The 22,435-nt window shown below is 48.2% G+C and overlaps 1 protein-coding gene across 13 annotated transcripts in view; it reads right to left on the reverse strand.

The window, feature by feature from the left end:
* The window catches only part of PRELID3A (PRELI domain containing 3A), a 60,664-nt gene that overhangs the window by 17,250 nt on the left and 20,979 nt on the right, over nt 1–22,435 (reverse strand). For 3 of the 13 annotated variants that reach the window (XR_002344989.1, XM_021096041.1, XM_021096032.1), the window contains exons 2-8: nt 18,063–18,394; nt 15,589–15,723; nt 14,995–15,378; nt 7,959–8,127; nt 7,050–7,164; nt 5,827–5,897; nt 5,640–5,742 (exon numbers count right to left, since the gene is read on the reverse strand). Coding sequence is in view for 12 of the 13 variants with exons in the window: in XM_021096041.1 (XP_020951700.1) it covers nt 5,640–5,742; nt 5,827–5,897; nt 7,050–7,164; nt 7,959–8,127; nt 14,995–15,026 (490 nt within the window). In the remaining variant the exon portion in view is untranslated. Of the gene's footprint in view, nt 1–606; nt 4,122–5,639; nt 5,743–5,826; nt 5,898–7,026; nt 7,165–7,958; nt 8,128–14,994; nt 15,379–15,588; nt 15,724–18,062; nt 18,395–22,435 lie in introns of those variants that run through there. The other 10 variants (XM_021096038.1, XM_021096037.1, XM_021096036.1 and 7 more) reach the window with 8 other exon arrangements.

A 22,435-nucleotide genomic window follows, 5' to 3' on the forward strand; every position in this document is an offset into this window, starting at 1 on the left:
AAAACCTAAACAGACATTTCTCCAAAGAAGACATGCAGATGGCCAACAGGCACATGAAAAGATGCTCAACACTGTTAATTATGAAAGAAATGCAAATCAAAACTATAATGAAGTGTCACCTCACAAGCGTCAGAATAGCCATCATTAGTAAGTCTACAAATAACGAATGCTGGAGAGGGTGTGAAGAAAAGGGAACCCTCCTCACTGTTGGTAGGAATGTAAATTGGTACAACCACTATGGAAAACAGTATAGAGGTTCCTCAGAAAACTAAATGTACAACTATGATATGACCCAGAAATCCCACTCCTGGACATATATCCAGACAAAACTATAATTCAAAAAGATATATGCACCCCAATGTTCACTGTAGCACTTTTCACAATAGCCAAGACATGGAAACAACCTGAATGTCCATGGAGAGAGGAACAGATTAAGATGTGGTACATATTCACAATAAAATACTATTCAGCCATAAAAAATGAAATAGTGCTTTTGCAGCAACATGGAACTACAGAGTCCCATACTAAGTGAAGTCAGAAAGAGAACGACAAATACCATATGATAGCACTTACATGTGGAATTTAAAATATGACACAAATGGACATATCTATGAGACAGAAACAGACTCACAGACATAGAGAACAGACTTGTGGATGCCAAGGAGGAGGCGGATGGGGGAGGGATGGATTGTGACTTAAGGTTAACAGATACAAACTACCGTAATTAGAATGAACAACAAAATCCTACTATAGCACAGGGAACTATACACAATATTCTGCGATAAACCATAATGGAATAGAACATTTTAAAAAATAATGTATATAGATGTATAACTGAAACACTTTGCAGTACAGCATAAATTAACACAATATTGTATATCAACTACACATCAATTAAAAAATAAAATTAAAAAATAACAAAATTGTTGAATCAAGAAACAGCAGAACATGCTTATTTATTCAGAAATCTAACAGTAAATGCTCAAATTGCCAAAAGAGTGGTCTCAGAAGGATAGAAGCATGTTTGCAGAAGGAGTAAGAGGAACTGCTTTTGTCAAAAATCTTTTACGTCCATTTCACCTTAACTATGTGCATAAAATATTCTCATAAAAATAATAATGAATTTAATTTCACTTAGGATTAGAAGTACTATCACCAAGGGAAAAGCAGTATCTAAAAGTCATAGATTACAGATCTACCCATCCTTTATAAAGGAGACCTCTCAAGTTTTTATAATTTGAAAGACACTAAAAGAGATAATACATTTTACTTGTAAAAGTTGAGAAAATTGAAATGCCTAATTGGAGGTACCCTGATGGTAACAGGACAGCAGAGAGCTTGAAACCACATGCACTTTGGCCACTACTTCCTGATGGTGGCTCTGGGTGCCTCCTTGCAAAGGACAGGCCTGGGTGGTGAGGAGTAACACAGGCCGCATCCGGGCAGTGGTCCCAGATGGCATGACAGTAGCTGCAGCCTGGGGCAGAGTGTGTGGCTCTGCTGACCAATTCTGTCCCTCTGTCACCACTGGTGGGGGGATGGGGAACCACCCTACTCTAGTGTGTGCTTATCCATGATGGGATAAGAGAAGGGCACACAGCCACCATGTCTTGGGTGACAGCTGATGGCCAGATGTGTGTGAAGAGACTGGAGGTGAAACTGGACCATGGGCAGGTGAGGGACACAGGGAGTCATCTCCAAAGAGCAAAGCTCTTCAGTGAGACCCGGTCAGCAGGGAGCTCGAGCCGAAGCTGAGGAAGGACAGACAAGGCCCCACCACTGCCAGCAAACCCGGCCTGGGGGCCTCCTCTCAGCGTGTCGGTTCCACGACTTCGCTCCATAGGCGCTGCCACTGGGGCTCCTGCCCACAAGCTCCTGGAGGGCCTGATTGGGTGAGCCTGGCGGAGGCTGTGACTCTGCAGATCCCACCCGTCCACACCCCATGTCTTCCTCCCTGGCTTCCTCTTCTACCTTTCTCAATTTTTGGGGTGAGTCATCTGACTAAAGATCAAGCCAGTTTAGTTCTAGTTCATGAGGAAACAGAGTGGCACAGAGTCCACGACACAAAGGGAGAGCATCACACACACACACCACACACAGGCAGGCCACACACCACATGCCCACCTCACATACAACACACACGCAGAGCACACCACAACATCACAGACACATCACACACATATACCCCCCCCCACAGACCACACCACACACATCACACACACCCCACACCTTACACACAGGCAGACCACATACCACACCTAATACATCACACACATACCACATGTCTCACATACACACACTTCATACACTTCACACCCCACACATCACATGCACCACACATCACACACACCACACACACACGACCATCATAGACATCACACACAACACCCTACACACACCACACACCCCACAGATCACACTTGCAGACCACATACTATACATATCACACACATTGCACTCACATCCTACAAGACACACACATCACACTCATACCCACATCATACACACATACTCCACACATCATACACACGCCCATATACACACCACACACATCCTACACACACCTCACACTTACCCTATACATCACAGACACATTACACACGCCCAACGCATACTCATCACACACACCCTACACATCACAGGCACCACACACACCCCACATATATACTGCATACCCACACACCACCAACACTATACAACATCATGCACAAATCATACACAGCACACACCTGCACATGTTTGATGCTTACCACACACCACAAACACACCAGAGACATACTACATACACCACACATCACATATACACACGCGTAACTTCACTGCAACACACATCACATAAACCACACACACACACACACCCCATTGAACACACATACATGCACAAGGCAGGCAGGCTCTCTGTATGTGATCACTCTAGCGGTATATCCAAGGAAGAAAATTATGACCTTGGGTTCAAGGCGAAGGACAGCTTCAGCAGGTTAAGCAAAATGAGCAGGCAATTTTTTTTTTTTTTTTTTTTTTTTTTGTCTTTTGTTGTTGTTGCTGCTATTTCTTGGGCCGCTCCCGCGGCATATGGAGGTTCCCAGGCCAGGGGTTGAATCGGAGCTGTAGCCGCCAGCCTACGCCAGAGCCTCAGCAAAGCAGGATCCGAGCCGCGTCTGCAACCTACACCACAGCTCACGGCAACGCCAGAGCCAGATCGTTAACCCACTGAGCAAGGGCAGGGACCGAACCCGCAACCTCATGGTTCCTAGTCGGATTCGTTAACCACTGCGCCACGACGGGAACTCCTGAGCAGGCAGTTTTTAAAGGAGCCTGAACCACAGGGCTCAAGTCTGCTGACAGAGGCGCTCTGTGTGCACACATGCTGCAGACAGACAGACACAGGGGAAGATGGGCCCAGAGCAGCACAGCTTGGAAAGCCACAAGCAGGAGGAATTTCAAGGCAGGAGTGGAAGGAGTCCCTGAAAAGAGGGACACAGGAAACGCTGACCTTACGAAGTACGGAGATGACTGCTGACCCCATGAGTGTCAAATCTGCTGACACTCCAGCCACGTGGCCTAGGAAACCAAGAGTGTTTGTGAAGCTCAAGGAGGTGCTCGAAATGGCTTCTGCCACTAAAGGAACACAGCTGGCAGTGAGCAGGGAGATGGGCCCAGGGCATCTTCACCAGAATATGGGTAGATATTCCAGTCTCACCCCGAAGGGAGACTGCCCCCCATGTCCGCTGTCACTCTGTCTGGACCTGCTCATGAGCGTCTCTCTGCTAAGGATGCGCCATTCCCGGGACACGTGGCCACATACTGGGTGGGAATGGTCTGCAGGAGCGGCTGAGTCCCCGGTAGAGGCAGACAACAACGTGCAAGTTTCCTCCCAAAACATAAATCCTGCCAGGAGCCGGGGAGTTAGGAAGAGGTTTTCACCGCAGGGCTGGAGCCCCGCTGCGGCAGCATCTTCAGACCCCTCCCAGAACGCACGCCAAGCGGGGCGCTGAGGGGGTGCCAGATTCTCCCCGTCAAGAATCCGTGGTTACCGCCGCTCAGCACAAGGGGCGCTGCAGGCCTCGTTAGCTCGCGGCGCCTTCGGCATTTTCAATTAGCCACTCAATAGCAGCCCACCCCTGGAGCAACACAGAAGGATTTCAACGAGGTGTCAGAAGTGCAGCCTGTCCCTGCAGCCAGCCAGCTACTGCAGGTTGCATCTGCAAAGAGGACAGCCCTGCAGCTTTACAGCAGCGACTAGAGCAGGCAGCTTCTTAGAAATAAGCTGGCATGCACCAGCTTGAGCTAAGCCGAGCCTGCACCCCAACCATGCCATGAGCTCCTAGGGCAGTGATGGGGGGGGGGGCACTGCCCCTCAGCCTCCTTGTGAGTTGCCCCTAACCTCAGGCTCCAGAACTGCAGGGCCACCTGCCTCTTCCCCTGCAGGCCACTAAATGTCCTGGGCAGCTCCCAGCTGGTCTGGGATGCTGTCACATGGTACCCCAGCGCGAGGCCTCCAACATAGCAACCCCCCAAACACAGGAAAATAAAAGACGGTTATTTGGGGAGTTCCCGCCACAGCATGGAAGGTTGAGGATCTGGCATTGCTTCAGCTGTGACATAGGTCAAAAGTGCAGCTTGGATTCGATCCCTGGCCAGGAACTTCCATATGCCGCAGAAGCAACCAAAAAAAAAAAAAAAAAAAAAAAAAAAAAAAAAAAATACAAAGACCATTCTTTGGCCTCACTGCATTTCCCCTGACTTTTCCCATAAAGGGTTTAGGTGACCATGGACTCACCAAGTGTTGCCTTCCCCCAGAACATTCTTTTCAGCGAATACTTAGGCCCACCCTAAGCCAGACACACAATGAATTGGTCAGGTTGTCCCTGGGCTTGCAGTGTGGATAAGATGCATGCCATCTGCACTGGGGCTCCCCGACCTCCCTATACTGAGCTGAGCTACTGCCAACCTTCCCCAAGTCTGAATTTCTCTAAAACAGGGCAGCTGGTCCTGTGTCAGTGACTAGACTAACGAGCCTAAACACAAGCATAAATGGCACTTCCACCAAGCAGTAGGAAGGGAAGAACGGTTTAGCTGCCATCCCAATGATCCCAGAATGAAGACTCTCTTCTGATCAAAAACAGTCAGGCAAGCAGCCAGGCCCTACTACAGCGCCTGGCACTGCCGGCGGTGTGTACCATCTTCCTCCCAAACACCCAAACTCATTCTGCTGGCTCCTGGAGGCAGCCAGGGCAGAGCCAACTCCTTCTCCTGTGCCCTCCGCAAAGCTGGCTCCCACAGTCCGCCAGAGAGAGAGGTAAAGGTGGCAGCTGACTCCAGGGAAAGTCCGCAGATGGAAAGGCTCCGCCACAGCCAGCCAGAGCCTACTGAACACAAAACCGCCAAAAACCCAGAACGTCCTCCCTGCCCGTGCCAACACCAGTCCTGCACTGTGGCGGGCTGCCTTGCCCACTGAGCCCAGGTAGCTCAGCTCATGGTGGTGGCAGCTGCCTCTCTGGTTTGTGCTTTGGGCTCAGCCCGCACCTCCCCCGGCCTGGAGCGCCCCCCGCTGCCCGGGGGGAGAATCAGCTGTGGATAGGCCGGCGGCACGCTCCACGTGACCCCTCACCTGGCCCCCGAATATCTAGGGGTCATACCTTCTTTGCATTGGATGATATCGTGTTGGCCATTAAACTTTCCAGATAGCTGCCGAGGCTGATCCCCTTCACAGTAATGACGGCTTCCTGAGTGAGCACGGTCCTGCAGGAGAGTGAGGAGTGGAGGGCTGAGCAGCCCGAGGGAGGGGACCCCCCCCCCAGCCTTGGGATTCAACATTGCGCTTACATTCCTGGGTCCTCCGGGTGGGGTGTGTACACCAGCCTCTCGCTCACCAACACCAAGTTGGTGAGTGTGATCTTAAAAAAGGAAACAATGGCTGTAGGTCCTATTTCTCTTGCATTTCTTCCCAGACCATCTGCCCATAGTCTCCTGGCCCCAAACCTGCACTTACCAGAGCTGAGCGGAAGAAACACCAAGGCCCAGGAGGCACAGCCACAGCAATTCCCAGGGAGACCACACTTCCTGGCCTTTCCTTCTGGCGATTGTCACTGTCCCCCTCTCCACACCCCACCCAAACCTGAGCCAGGCTCATTAGCTATTATCATTTTATGTGCAACATTTTTATGCCAGGTGCTGTAATTAATAAATTTTATTTTCTTTCATCAATCCCCATAACAATACTGTGAGGCTTGTTCTTTTTTTAGACAAGGAGGGTGACACTCAGAAAAGGCTGATCACTAACACTAGCAGCCATACAGCAATTCAGTGACAAGCAGGTACAGGTGCCACCATCCTGCCCAAACCCCTTCCTTTCCACCAGAACTCATGCAGCAAGAACTGCCCCTCTTTACTGACGGTAAAGCTTTTTGAAGGAGGAGGTGGAATTTTCTGAGCGAAGGAGGGGAGAGCACAAATATATCAACTGTCAGGAATGGCTGATGTGGAAACACCTGCCTGGCTTCCTGCAACTCTGCACAAGGGCTGCCCAGGCCAAGGGAAGAGGCCATGGGCAGAGATCCAGGCAGTAAACCTCGGAGTGTTCACCCAGGGACATGACTCACAGGGGGAAGGACAAGACATAAACCTTATTTCCAGCCGACGCATTTTCCCCAGTGTGCTCTCTGAATTTGTATCAGGCCAATATAGACTGTTTTTAAACATAGGACGTGAGAGAGGAGGGCAGGAGGAACGCGGCCATCTCCTCGACTGCAAAGAGCCATGTGTGCTATTGGAAGGCAGACAGTGGCTGGGGCGGGGGTGGCTGGGGAGGCCCACGGGCGGCAGGGATGCCATAGTCTGTGCCCTGGCCTGCCTGCTGGTTACAAAGGTGTGTTCACATCACCACGTGCATTCTTCTATTCGTTTTTGTACTGGAATAAAGACAAGTAAGACACTGCTAAACCAAGTCGGCCTTTCTGTTAAAAATAAAAGATCACTTAGAGCAAAGGTAGGCTGGAAACAAAATTAAATGACATCATCACGCACCATCACCAAGAAATACCAGGCACCTTGCTCATCGTGGCCACTGCTTACATTGGTGGAGCAGAGCTCCATCTTCTTCCCCACTGGGTCCACAATTGAACGTTCTCTGATGTATGTCAAAGTCCTACTGGTTCCCAAGATCTGAAAAACAACGAAGCCATCATAGTGACGGGTTACAAATGTCATTTTATCCTGGAACACCAAGTGCCCTTCTGTATTAATTGCCCATCTCTTCAACTGGGGACACAGGTCTGGCTGCAGAGGCACATCCAGTTCCTCCAGGTGCTTCTGTGCAGCAGGTGGGATAGATGGACACAGCAATCAGGGACAGACTGACAGCAGTGACTAGTGCTTAAATGGAGGACAAAGCAGGGGGGGAGCTAGGGGACGAAGCGCTGAGGTCCAGTCATCAGGTCAGCTGCTGACAGACCCCACCCCCGACCCCCTGGCCCCTGCGGTGGGGATCCACCTCTGGGGTTCAGGCCATACCTAGCAGGGTGATAGAGCTGGGGGCGGGTGGGGGAAGGGTGAAGCTGGGAAAGGGTATAGCAGGTGGGGTTGTAGTCCATGGTGGAGAAGGCAGAAAGAGGTGGGACTTGTGGGGGAAGGGGTTGTGGGGTGTGGGGGTCAAGGGCAGTGTGGTAAAGAGGGGGGAGTCGTGGGGGGAGGGGGTATGAGGTGGGGGCAGGGGCAGCGGGAGGAAGGGGGTATGGGTGTGGTGGGTGGGGGCACACCCCCATCAGGTGGAACGGGGGATGTGCTGAACCACGCAGGTAGACAATTAACTCAATTCACAGAGAAACCATTTCTTGTGCTTCCCAGAAATCCCCGAATGACTCTCTAAGTGGGCTATAGCTCCCTGTAGATGGGTGCCAGCTGGCCAGCAGGTATAGCCAGGGCTCCCATGGGGTAGCCAGGCTCAGCTGTGGGCTCACCGCTTTCACGAGGCCGGGCAGCCCCCACTCGGTGCTGAGGAGCCGGTGGCTGTGGAGCCGGCCCCGGGCGTCCACACTGCGCTCTAGCACATCGACGCCCACGACACAGGGGTTCATCGGATTTGGGTACTTCCTCATGGCAGCCTTGACAACCGTGTCCCATGGGTGTCTAGAGGGAAATGAGCAGACAGGTGTGCAAAATCAGGTCAACCCTGTTTCTCAAGCTTGACTCCAATGAACACACCTGAGGTGTCGGCCCTGGACCCAGATAGGCCCAGAGATGGGGGCGGCCAGGGGCTCAGACCTGGCTCAGGCTGGGCCTCCTTCCCTGGCCCCCCAGATCCTAAAGGGGCAGATCCCTTTGCTCTGCTGCTTCGGCACAGTGAGACAATGTCCTCATCCCCGCCTGTCACAGCCCCCACCTCCAAGCTGCTCCATGGACAGGAAGCCAGGGGGCCGCAGCCCCTCTCTGCCACCTGCCTGCCCTGTGGCTGTGAGTGATGTTACAGCAGGTTCCCATACCTGCAGCCCCACCTTAGGACAGAAGAGTACACCTGCCCCAGTCCGATGGACCACAGCTGCTTCCCAGCTGTGATGTCCAGAAGCAACTGCTTTGTTCCAGCTTTCAAGGGGTAAGTGACTTGAAATGGCCACATGTTTTTTCTGATTATGAAAAATGTGTGTTCTATTTTTTAAAAAATAATGAAAAGGATGAAGAAAATAGAAGTATGCACCATTCCACCACCTGAAGACCAGTCTGTGTGGGACCTGAGGGTGTCCCCTGCCATCCCTGAGGCTGAGCCTGGAGGTAAGGGGTGGACACCAGTGTCCGTTTGTTTCCTGCTATCAGAGACTGAATGCTGTCCCTGCTCCCGACAGCGCAGTATCTATGCTGGAAGCCCTCAGAGGGGCTGAGTCCCTATGTTGGGGTGGACTCCTCTAGGCCTGTCTTGGCTCCACCTGCAGGCATGCACCCAGGAAGCATCCAGCCCCACAGAGGTGTCCACACATGTGTGAACAGTAGGTACAGCCCCAGCCCACGCCCCCGACCTAGAGACACACATGTGCACACATGTTTAGAAATTAAACTAGGATCTGCTCCATGCGTGCACTGATCACCGGCTTTTTACATGTAACGGGTGATGACCATCCTCCTATGTCGATAGGCTATTTTCAGAAACACGATCGCAAGCAGCTGCACTGCAGGGCACCCTGTGGACGGTGGTTTAACCAGTCCCCTCTGGCAGATTACTTTGAGCGTGTCCAACTTTCACTGTTAAACAAAGACAGCAGTGAATGTTTGTGCACACCAGCCTTTCGATACATCTAGTTTTTCCTTAGGATAAATGCCTAGAATGGAATTCATAAATTAAACATCAAAGATCATGAACAATTGAAGGTTTTTATTCCATATTTGATGTCCTTTTAAAATATAACTTACTGACCATAGACTTCCTTTGTCCTCACAAAATACTCGTCAGAAAGTTAGCAACAGGCCCCCCTCCACCATCTTCCCAACACATCACGGCCTCTCATCGTCAGGCCAGGAAGTCCCTCTCCTTAACAAAGAAACACTTTTTCCAGTCATGGAATCGTGTCGGTGAGCTGACGTCCACTAGCTTTAACATAAAGGGATGAAGGAGCAGATGTGAGGCTGGTCCTGGTCCCTCTGCAGAGAACAGGGGGCCTTTCTTCTCAAGAGAAAACACTCAGGGCCACAGTGACCAAGATCAAGGAAGGAGAGAGAGTCTACAGACTCACAAAATCAGAAGGGCTGGGGGGCTTCTGAGGAAACAAGCTGTGAGCTTTGTAAATCAAGTTCCCCAGAGCAGTTCCCATAAAAATCATTACTTTAAGCAGAATAGGCTATGCTATCTATAATTAAATTATCTAAAAATTGATAAATATTTGTATTAAGCATATTTCACACAAGACTTCTTTTACGTAGAAACTTGGCACCTTTCTTATAAAAGATTTCAACTAAATACAACCCGCTTAAGATACTCACATAAAGGAATTCCCGTTGTGGCTTGGTGGGTTAAGAACCCAACTAATATCCATGAGGATGCGGGCTCAATCCCTAGCCTCACTTAATGGGTTAAAGGATCTGGTGTTGCTGTGGCTGTGGTGTAGGCCGGCAGTTTGACCCCTAGGCTGGGAACTTCCATATGCCACGGGTGTAGCCCTGAAAAAAAAAAAAAAAAACACTTACATAAAAAATAATCCCAGGAGTCCTCGTGTTGGCTCAGTGGTTAATGAACCTGACTAGCATCCATGAGGATGTGAGTTCGATCCCTGGCCTTGCTCAGTGGGGTAAAGATCTGGCATTGCCGTGAGCTGTGGTGCAGGTCACAGACACCGCTCAGATCTCATGTTGCTGTGGCTGTGGCGTAGGCTGGCAGCTGTAGCTCTGATTTGACTCCTAGCCTGGGAACCTCGATATGCCGTGGGTGCGGCCCTGAAAAGACAAAAAAAAAAAAAAAAAAACAGTAAAAAAAACCCCGAAAAACTCAGACATCAACAGAATAATGGAGGAAAGAGGTAAACACAGTATTTTTACATTAGAAGGTTTAAGTACATACATCAGTATCACACACTTCTTGGTGTGACAGAAAATAGTGCAATACTCACTTGGTATGATAGAAAATAGCACAATACTCACTCCACCAGCAAGAGTGGAGAAGTCCAGCAATGTCAAGTGCTAGGAGGGCATGGGAGCAGGAAGCCAGGCCTGTGGGGGGACACATGAGCTGGCGCCACCCCTGGGAGACCCTGGGTTAGGCAGAAGGGGGACTTGCTCAAGTTCATCCTCAGGATAAAGGTCCCTGGCTTTGGCTGAGGTTCACAGTGACCACGGTGGCCCCTGAGGAGTTTCACGAACAGGCCAGTAGCAGCACTGGGGCCTGGTGGGTAGCAATTCTGGGTTCCACACGGGGGGTGAGGGGAGAAAAGGCAGCTCTACACACAGCAAGGATGTCGGTAAAAAGAAGTGAGATGAGGTCAAAGGGTGCCTGGGACCTCCCTACAACAAGCCAAGGGAAGCAGCAGTGGGCAGGGGCTCATGAGACCAGACCACCTGTGGGAGGTGCCGTCAACCTGAGGGCGGCACTGCACTCATTATTCTAGTCCCCTCTTCTGCATACTTTTGAAATGTCCATAATAATGAGTCCAAAATGAGCCAAAAGATGAAGGCAAAGTGCTCAGACCTTGAGTGACCCCACGCCAGCCCTGCGGTTCTCAGATCGAGGCCCACAAAACTGGGGCTCCTCCACACTCCCAGGAGCCTGCGGGCCAAACTGCCAGGGGCCTGCCCTCCAGGCCACACAACACAAGACAAGCCAAGGCTGCAGGAGTAAGAGCTAAGCCAGAACTGCAGGCCTCTCCCCAGGAGTGGAGCCCAGGCCAGGCTGCATGTTGGTCACCGCTGAGCTGTGCACTCAGGAAGCCCACAGCACCTCCTGGGCTGTCCCTGATGAGACAGGAAAGGGCCTTGTTTTATTCTATCTGCACCCCCAAGCTCCTCTGAGTGAGTCCACAGCAGCACACTGGTGGTCCTGGGGGCAGTCTGTCTACTGCTCTTTCCCAGCTACCATGGCTCTCAGTACCAACCACAAACTGTGGTCACTCAGAAGTGGGCCTCAGACATTTGCTCAAAGATTAATGAAGTGAGCCTATCACTTGGAGGAAAACACCTGTCAGCCTTTGCTGCTAAAAATAAAACTTGAGTGTTCAAGTAAAAATTGGAGTTTGAGAAAATGCACATTACAGGAGTTCCCCTTATGGTTCAGCAGATTAAGAACCTGACCAATATCCATGGAGATGCACATTCAATCCCTGGCCTTGATCAGTGGGTTAAGGATCTAGCGTTGCCATGAGCTGTGCTGTAGGTCACAAATGTGGCTGCAATCTGGTGCTGCCATGGCTGTGGTGTAGGCTGGCAGCTGCAGCTCCGATTTGACCCCTAGCCTGGGAACCTCCATAGGCTGCAGGTATGGCCCTAAAAAGAAAAGCAAAATCGCATATTGCTACCATGGGCCTGATGCTTGCTTCATGCTGCACTGTGACCCACACACTCAAGTGACCAGTGCAAGAAGTCACAAATCACACAGGAGAAAGACTCACTCAAAGTACAAGAAGGGCTAATTACTCTGGTCGGCGTGTCAGATTTTACCCTGCAATCAACTTGAAAAACTATTGCTTGTTTTGTGCAATAGCAAAGAACAGCCACGACTATTTTAAAAGACTATTAAAACACTCCTACCTTTCACAACTGGGTTTTATTCACACACCATGTGAGGCTGGATTTTAATCATTTACTCCCACTGGAACAACAAGCTGCAAACACTGTACGCAGAAGCAGATGTGAGCATCAGGTTATCTTCTATTCAGCCCGACATGATAAAAATCAGCAAAAAATAAACAAAACAGTGCCACTCTTACTCTTTGGGAGGGCTTGGGAAACAAGGTTTTTTGAATGAAAAAAAAATTTATTTTAACGTCATGGGAGTATTATTGCTAATTTTAATGAATATTTTAAAACATGTCAGTTTTAACTTCTAATACAGTAAATGTTAGTAGATTTAACCCACATAAACGAAAACTGCTTGGGGTCCCCAACATTTTCTAAGAGTGTAAAGAGTTCCTAGACTGAAGAGTTAGAGGACTCCCAGCCTAAGCAGGCCCTCGAGTAAGTAGACCAGAAAGACATACAGGAGAGGTCACTTCAGTAGGGCTTGTAATAAAGAGGGAAACAATGCCCCTTCAACAAGAAAAAGGACAAATGGTGACTATTCACCCAATGGAATATCATACAGCTGAGATACAAATGCACGTGCGTGCACGCATGTGTGTGCACACATATACATAGATCTCCGATACACACACACACATCTCAAGAAAACACTGGTAAGAAGAAAGGACAACTGAAAAGATCCATACAAGATGGTGCCATTGATTTCTATTCTAAAACAACCATCAGTATTACATTTTGTTTATGTATAAACCTGCATACACACAAATATCAAGTGGACCTTCAGGAGGCTACCTACCAAGTTCATGACTGCCTATGGGAGAGAGGAGGAGAGAGCAGCACTGGGGAGGGGACAACTCCTACGTGTAACGTTCAATTTCTCTTATTTAGAGGGGGCTTTCCCTGCTCCTGGAGAGAAAGCAAGCCTGCTCTAGGGAATCTTCTCCTCCAAACCCTTACTTCTCTGAGATGGACCCTGAGAGCTGCTGGAATTCAGGCAGTGTGTGGTCTGCTAGAAATCTATGCGTGTTGGCTCTGTTATTGAAGATTTTGTTATAGGTCCATCTGAAATCTCAGTCAGTGCTGTGAGCATGAGATTTACAAACCTGCATTAAAAAGCCTGTTAATTTTTAAGTGCCCCTTCCTATATGTTTCTATATCAGTCCTGTATTTTCTACTACTATTTAAACTAAAGGGTTCTCCATTTATGTAGGAGTTTATGCTGCCTTGGCTCTGATCTCCAGGTCCCAGGGTGTCTCCGGGATGTGGACATTAGAGGAAAACTTTAAGACGACAAGTTTTTGTGTCTGATGGTTTTTCGCCATTAAAGAGTAAATTTATTAATTTTCCATCAAATATTCAACAACATATAAAGAGAAAGCAAGTATAAAAAGAAAACAAAATCTGCATAATCTTCAAAAAAAAAAAAAATCAGGGATTTGAAGGGACTAAGCAAGGGGAAAACTGCTGGGTAACTGCCCAGCCAGGAAGCCAGGCTCCCAGTTCAGTGCCACTCTGCAGAGCTCCACATCAATCTCCCTGGCAGCCACATGGCCTCGCCTCAGCTGCATCCCACAGGTCAGAAATCCATGGCAGGGGATCTGTGCCTAGTCCACAGCAGCTCAGGGTTGGCTGGAATTCCTTTGGTGGACAATCACACTCTCTTCAAAGGGTGATATTCTTCAGCCTCTCACTGAGCATCTACTATGTGCTAGGGACATACAACAACAAGGTGAGGATTGACATAGGGACGCAAGCTACCACGTGGATGAACCTCAACAATCACACTAAATGAAAGCAGCCAGGCCCAGTGCTATATGACCACTTTTATCTGAAATGTCCAGAAAATCCACAGAAACAGGAAGCAAATCAGTGGTTGCCTAAGGCTGGGGAAGGGAGTGGAGAGTGACTGCAGATGGCATGATGGTTCTCTGTAGGATAAGGAATGTTCTAAAACTGGGCTGTGGAGGTTTGTACAACTCCATAAATTTACTAAGAGTCATTGAGTTGTATGTTTTAAGCTAGGGAATTTTATCATCTGTGACTTTTCACAGCTGACAATTCCCTTCTGCTTGTCAACCAATGCTTCCTGAACTTCTGGGGAGTCCCCACCTGAGTGCACTGCCTGGGCATCTACAATCTGCAATGACTTAACTTCTCTGCACTTAGATGGTGCCCGGCATGTCCCATTCTTGGAAGAACTGAGAAAATCTCTGGAGTCAGTCTGGGAATGGAACCCCAGCTGAGAAAGGCTGCAAGCTATGCAAAACTCAACACTAAAACTTCATCCCATCAAGCCTAAAGATGTCATTAAAATAATTTCAGAGTTTTTAATCCTGTTGATAAATTTATAATTTTACATAAAAAGGCCAAAGGAAGACAATTCTATTTCATGCATTGTTTTAATTCAAAAATGAAATGCTGTTCTAAGCAGGGTCAGAGAATTTAAAAACCTTTGTTCCTTTAAAGAATATGAAAGAATATCACAGAGTGTCACAGATGACATGACAAGTCACGAGGGCATTTTTAATCAGGGGGAGGCGGTCCACACTCACGGAGCATTGGAGCTAAAAGCCTTCACCTGCCCACGCTGGCGCCCTCTCATGATCAGCAGCATGGCAGGTCTTAACTCCTGGCTCATACGACTGCCCCAGTACACGGTGAAACCAGGCCAGCGGGGTCCAAGGACGCAATCCTCCCCACCCCGGGCCCTCTTGCCACCTCACCGCTCGCCCTTGGGCACAGCCTAGGCCCAGGCCGGACGCACTGCGGCCACAGCCAGCTCACCGGAACACGTGCTCCGAGCTCCAGACCCTCATCTCGCCGCAGCCGCTGCAAATCGCGGCCTGGGATGCTCCAAGACTCAGGATGCTCCGCCCCCGAGATGCCCTGGGCTCTGGCTGCTCCAGGATGCTCTGCTCCGCGCCAGGCGGGGCGTGGGAGGGACTGGGCGGGGCGGGCTGACACGGTGGGCGGGGCTCCTGCTCATCACGTGAGCAGCGGGCAGAAGCCTTGCAGGCGCCCAGAGCCTGCTCTGCCACCACTGCGCAACCGAGGCAGGGCTCATTCCTTCCGGTCAGGTGGTTCAAATTCTCCCAGAGCACCTTCTAGCCAGGCAAGTTCCCAGTGTTGGGAAGGATAACGAACAGGTCTTCTGCTAGCCTGCCAAACCTCTCCACAGAGGGGCAGAGAAAGAAAGCAGCGTCAGTGTGGAATATGCTTTACACTGGTATGTGGGGGCCTCTTGGGCTTTCCACTGTGGGCATTGAAGACCCTAAGTAACCCCACCATTTATGGAGCCAAGCATGTGTGACCCTCCGTCCTTGCTCTCAAGTGACAGGATTTGACAGCATCGCTTGTCAGGGCTCAACCTAAGCTCACCGGCAATTGCAGTGGCCGCTTGTGTTTGCTACATGTCTTTATCCGGAGGAACACATTTCTCATGACTGTCCCATAGGAAGTAGGGTTGCATCTTGAAGCCAGGAGTTTCCAGGAAGTGGAGATGGCTCCCAGGTCCTTGAGAAAAAAACATTCCTGGGTTGCACAACTGCAAAAAGGCCTACCTAGCCTTTAAAAACATTTATGTATGTCTCAAAAGACAAGGACTTGGGAGTGTTCTAGAGCAGATGCTCTAAGAAAAGGGAAAGAGAGACTCTTTCCCCATTGTACCCAGGAAAAATCATTTTTTCTTTTTAGGTATGTATTTATCCTGCCCACTACAAATACAGTTCAAGTGCAAAGAGGCAAGATGCTAGTTGGAGAAGGGGGTGAACCCCCCAGAATGAGCTGCAGGTATGAGGGCAGCACCCTCACCATGCTGGCACCTGAGCTTAACCTGTGCGATGAGCCAGTGAAGTGGCGAGTGGGGAAACAGCCAGAAGCCCTGGGCTGGGCCTCTGGCCCCACCATCAACACTGACTTTTACCGCTTATGGCTCTAAGCTCACAGTAATCTTCCCACATAAGTGTTACTGTCCCTGTTTTATAAATGAGCAAATTAGGGTTGGAGGAGGTGGAAAAGTGCTGAGTGACCACACACAGAGGGTAGAACCGAGATGAGAATCATGTTTCCAAGAGTCCCCTTCACAACCGCGCTGTGTGACAGGCAGTTGTGCCCAGGCCAGCTGTGGAACACACCCTGCACTAGACTCTGGGCTCAGGGATGTCATTTTAGTTCTAAAGAGCGTCACCATTTACAATTAGTATTTTCCACAAATACACACTGAGCATGAAGCTGAAGAAATGGGGCTGGATGCCAGGTTCCCAGAATCACCCAGGCACCCCACATTAGAGGACACTGTCTTGAGAGTTTGTAGGGAAGCTGAGACCCTAACCAGGAAACATCTCAGCACAGAGTCACTACTTAGTGATATGAGGGTGGCCGCTAGTTCCACTGTTCTCTGGACCCCCCTCGCCTTCAAATTGACCTTACACACAGTTGTCGGGTCTTAGCCAGCCAAGCCTGGCTCAGGTGTCAGCACTTCTGGTTACATCTCAACCTGTACACACTCCCCTCCAAGACTCAGAACCACATGTTATGACCATCAGGAACTAGGTTATCATTATTCTTGGTATTTCCAGAGGCAGAAACACAATAGGTACACCATCAATCATTGATTGTTGAACAACAGATCAAAGTCACTACCCTGCTTGAAGTCCTATGCTGCTATCTCCATTTTCAGTTAAAGGCCACCCTCTCTCTCACTCTGTTCCATCAAGTCTTGTCCAGGAGCAGCAACAGCTCCATTGGCCAAGAGTCTGTTAGAAATGGAGACTCCTTTCCCCTGCCCCACTGCACAGCATCTGGGAGACTGCCCCCACAACTTCTCATCTAAACGTTTCAAAGGAAGAGTTTGCACCTGCTCTTCCCACTCCTTTACTGCTGTTTCTTCCCGTGAACGTAATGGGCTCCCAGAACTCCCTCATCCGTCATCCGCAACCCCCTCTGACAGGCGCTGTCAGTCACTCTCCTCCTGGGCCTTGGTGCTGCACACCCTCCTGGAAACTCTGCCCCCTGCTTCCCCACCTCCCCTGCAGACGCCTATTCCCCTCTGCCCTTCTTTCTCTACATCCGCTTCTCGAGTGACTCACTGACTGTCATGGGTCCCACCGCCCCCCAGCCTGCGTCTCCATCTCATTTCTACCCATCTGTCCAGTTGCCCACAGTTGTCCCTAGGTCCTACAGCAAATGTATCATGGTCAGGCATTTCCCACCTTAAGCAGATTCCTCTTCCAGTATTCCCGGCCCAGGTTCCTCGCATCAGGCAGGCACCTGAGCAACAGTACTCCCTGACCCCACATCCAACCAGTCATCCAGTCCTTTGGGATTTACCTCTCACCATTCGTCTTAATTCACTCTTTCTTCCACATCCTTTAGGAGCCAATACGGTTTGTAGTCGTAGCTGAAGGTGTGAGTTTGAAGAGGAACAAACCTAATTTCCAGTCCTGGCCCTCCTTCTGCAAACTGCTAACCTCTCAAAAGGTCACTATATCATCCATAGTTTAAAAAAAAAAAAAAAAAGTCCTTTGGGGCTTGTGGGAATTAGTGAGGGCTGCTGTAAAGTCCTGGATACGTGACTGTGCTTAGCATTGTTGTCACTGTCCCTGCTGACCACTGGCCTCACTCAGTCCATCATTGCCCCTCGCTGGGATACTTCACAGCAGCCCAGCTGGCCCCTGGGAGTCTCATCCCATCAGCCTGGGGTGCTCCTCGCCCACTTGGGTGGGCCTCCCAAGGCAGCTCCCAGTGCCTTGGCCATTCCTCTCAGCACACTTTTACAATTTTGTGTTTCTGTCTCTCCTACCAGGTTAGTGCTTATTACAGAAGCAGGTGTCTAGGTGCCACCTCTCTCTTACCTTGTGAATTAGCATCTCTGCGGTGAGACCCAGGAACAGGCATTGTTAAAGAGCAGCCTTGGCAACCACAGTACTGCTGAGTTGGGAAAGGCGACCTGCGCTAGGCTGAGCTCTGGGATGAGATCAGGCCTGGCTCTTTTCTGTGTGCCCAGGAGCCGTCTCAGTATCTGGCAAACAGTGAGCAGTTGATAACTGATTGTTCAGTGAGTCAAAGATGACTCTGAGGGCGTCATGATCTTGGGAGCAGCTTGGCCAGGGATGGGTGGGACTCCATCTGTTGTCACCACTGCAGAGCCACCTGGTTGAGTTTCAGGAAACCCTTCGGGGGTCACCTGTGGGGTAAATCGAGAGGCTTTTCAAATGGCGGTCTTAGTCTTTTTTGTTAATCTACTCACATTCTATACATTGAGATTCCCTGTCAAATTTCATTTTTACAAGAGTCTGCTGCTAAAATCAAGTAAGTTTGAAAACTGCTGTACCAGAAAAAGGAGAAAACCAGTCTCCCAGCAGGTAAGAAGTTTTAAAGAACTTTTGGAGCTTTTCCTTTCCTGTGGTCATGAATATTCTTCACTAGGCTCTGACATTTAATTGATCCTCAACACAGTGATCTGGAAGATCTAATTTACAGGGACTCCTCAGCCTGCCACATGGTCAGAACAGGAGAGCAGGAGGCCAGGGATTCCTGGTGCCGTTAGTATCTAGATGTCGCAAGATCCTATGAAAGAATATTAGTGGGATCCTGGGACAAGTTCTCCAACCAAAGTCAGAACTAACCCAGATATTCTCCCATCTTATTAAAACATAGGACATCTCTGTGACTTTTTACTTTCTATGGCATATGTTACAATGTAGTTAATTCTCTTCCCAACCCTTACATATAATTCCTGAAATAAGTCTCTCCAATATATAGGCTAAATTTTGTTCCTTATTTCTGCTCCTGGGCACTTTAGTTCTAAACAATTCCTATTACGCCTTCTGGCATCACAAAGATGGGTTATGGCCAAGGCATCTGGTGTCTGAAACAATCATCAGTTTTCCCTCAAAAAGATACAACTAGGAAAGATCTAAGGACTTTAGGATTTGTGTGCGCTATGGTGGCCAACACTTTTACAGAAATATTTGATGACTACCAAGTAAAGTGGTGATTAGGAATATTCTGGATGTTCTGCTATTGTCATTTATGAAACTTGCATTGTTAGGGTTTAATGTCATAATGCATTCTTTTATTGTCACCTAGGAGATATAAGTATTTTATCTCTAGATTCCTTTACTTGAAGTACATTACCAGAACAGCAGCCAAGTCAAAACCGTAGACAGAAAACACCATATCAGCTACATCTTATAGAAAATATTAGCATTGTTACAGATGAACAACAATAGCATCATTTAAGAGAAAAAATCCAGACCAGCATATGAACAAACAAAAAGTTTTTTGAGAAGTTCCCATTGTGGCGCAGCAGAAACAAACCTGACTAGTATCCATGAGGATGAGGATTCGATTCCCGGCCTGGCTCAGTGGGTTAAAGGATCCCGCATTGCATGAGCTATGGTGTAGGTTGCAGACGTGGCTCAGATCTGGCATTGCTGTGGCTGTGGTATAGGCCCACAGCTGCAACTCCAATTCTGCCCATAGCCTGGGAACTTCCACATGCCCACGGTGCAGCCCTAAAAAAAAAAAAAAAAAAAAAAAAAAAAAAAAAAAAAACAAATCTGTCTTTCAGATTTATAGAGCTTTCATTCCACCTAGTGGGCAAACTGTGCAGCACAGCTCTGCATGGGTAGTCTCAAGGTCCTAGCCCCTAAACACAGGTAAATGATTTTTTTTAAAAAAAATTTGGGAACAGGTATGCAGAAATTCAGAAAAGCAATTCCATTTACAATAGCATCCACAAGAATAAAATAGCTAGGAATATAGTTAACCTAGGTGGTAGGAGACATGTACACCAAAAACTAAAAATACTGCTGGAATAAATTAGGATAAAAAAATTAGGACATCTCTTATTGATGAAGTGGAAGATTTAATATTGTTAAGATGGCCGTACTACCTGAAGCAATCTATAGATTCAGTACTCTCTCTATCACAGTAATGACCTTTTTTTTTTTTTTTTTTTTTTTTTTTTTAAGAAATGGAAGGCCGGAGTTCCCATCGTGGCTCAGCGGTTAACGAATCTGACATGAGGTTACAAGTTCGATCCCTGGCCTTGCTCAGTGGGTTAAGGACCCAGCGTTGCCATGAGCTGTGGTGTAGGTTGCAGATGTGGCTCAGATCCCGCATTGCTGTGGCTCTGGTGTAGGCCGGCGGCTAGAGCTCCGATTCGACCCCTAGCTTGGGAACCTCCATATGCCACGGGTGCAGCCCTAGAAAAGGCAAAAAGACAAAAAACAAAAATAAAAAGAAATGGAAGGCTCATTCTCAAATTCATATGGAATTGCAGAGGGTCCCAAATAGCCAAACAACCTTGAAAAATATCAAAATTAAAGGACTCATACTTCCCAATCGCACAACTGCAATCAAAACTGTGTGGCACTGGCATAAGGATGGACCAGTGGAATAGAAATGAGAACCCAGAAATACATCTATACATCTATGTCCAATTGATTTTTGACCAAGGCGCCAAGTCCATTCAACAAGGAAACAACGGTCTTTTCAGCTAACAGTGGGGAGAACTATAGATCCACATGCAAAAGAGTGACCTGGAACCCTCAGTGAGAGAGAATTTTGCTAAGCAACCCAGAAATACCCCTCCTAGGAATATACCCAAAATAATTGAAATGGAGTCTCTAACATACTTGTACATCAATGTTCATTGTAGCATTATTCACAATAGACAAAAGTGGGAACACCACAAGTTACATCAATGGGTGGATAAACAAAATACGGTCATATACAGACAATGGAATACTATTCGGTCATAAAAATTAATGAAGTTCTGATACATGCCACAACATGGATGAACTTTGGAAACAGTATGCTAAGTGAAATAAGCACGAATTGGATAAATATTGTATGAATCCATGTTGAAGAAATACCTAGAATAGGCAACCTCACAGAGACTATAAATTAAAGATTACCAGGGGGCTGGGAAGAGGGAAATGAAGACTGTGGCCAACAAGAATATGAAAAGAATAGACCTTCCTGTGTAGCACAGTGGGTCAAGGATCCAGCATTGCTGCAGCTGTAATGCAGAGTGCAACTGCAACTTGGGATTGATCCCTGGCCTAGGAACTTCCACATGCCACAGTTGCAGGCAAAAAACAAAAAACAAAAAAAAAAAAAAGAAAGAAAGAAAGAAAGAAAAAAAAAATGCGGGAGTTCCCATGTGGCTCAATGGGTTAAGGATCTGGCATGGTCACTGCAGTGGCTCAGGTTGCTGCTGTGGCGTAGGTTTGATCCCTGGCCCAGGAACTTCTGCATGCTGTGGGCATGGCCAAAACCAAAACGGGAGTTCCTGTCGTGGCTCAGTGGTTAACGAATCCGACTAGGAACCATGAGGTTGCAGGTTCAATCCCTGCCCTTGCTCGGTGGGTTAAGGATCCGGCGTTGCCGTGAGCTGTGGTGTAGGTTGCAGACGCGGCTCGGATCCCACGTTGCATTGGCTCTGACATAGGCCGGTGGCTACAGCTCCGATTGGACCCCTAGCCTGGGAACCTCCTTATACCGTGAGAGTGGCCCGGGAAATAGCAAAAAGACACAAAACAACAACAACCACCACCAAAGACTATGAAAAGATGCTCAGTGTCCTTAGCCATCAAAGACAAAACTACAGTGAGATTCCACTTCATATTCCAAGATGGCTGGAATGAAAGGTAGATAGTAAGTGTTGGTAAGGGTGTGGAGAAATTGTAATCCTTACACCAGTGGGATCCTAAGAGGGTACAGTTGCTTTGGAAACTGGCAGTTCCTCAAAAGGTTAAATATACAATTACCATATAACCCTGCAATCCACTTTTAGGTATCTACCTGAGAGAAATGCAGACATGTCTGCACAGAAACTTACATCCAAACGTTCAAGCAGCATTAGTCATAATAGGCAAAAAGTTCGTCAAATGAGGAATGGATAAACATTATGTAGTGTATCCTTGCAATTGCTTATTACTTGGCCATAAAAAGAAATAAAGTACTGATATATGCTACAACATGATGAATCTTGAAAGCATTATGTTTAGTGAAAGAAGCCAGTTACAGGAGTAAATGAATTTATTTACATAGAATGTCCATAATAGGCAACTCCATAAAGACATAAAGGTGATTAGTGTTTGTCGGGGTCTAGGAGATGGCTGATCAAATATACAAGACTAATAAAGGTGATTACTTAAAGAGGGTGGCTTGGATCATCTGAGACTTCTTAGTGTGAACATTTCATATTTTTTTG

Source organism: Sus scrofa, chromosome 6 (genome assembly GCF_000003025.6).
Source record: "Sus scrofa isolate TJ Tabasco breed Duroc chromosome 6, Sscrofa11.1, whole genome shotgun sequence".
Lineage (NCBI taxonomy): Eukaryota > Metazoa > Chordata > Mammalia > Artiodactyla > Suidae > Sus > Sus scrofa.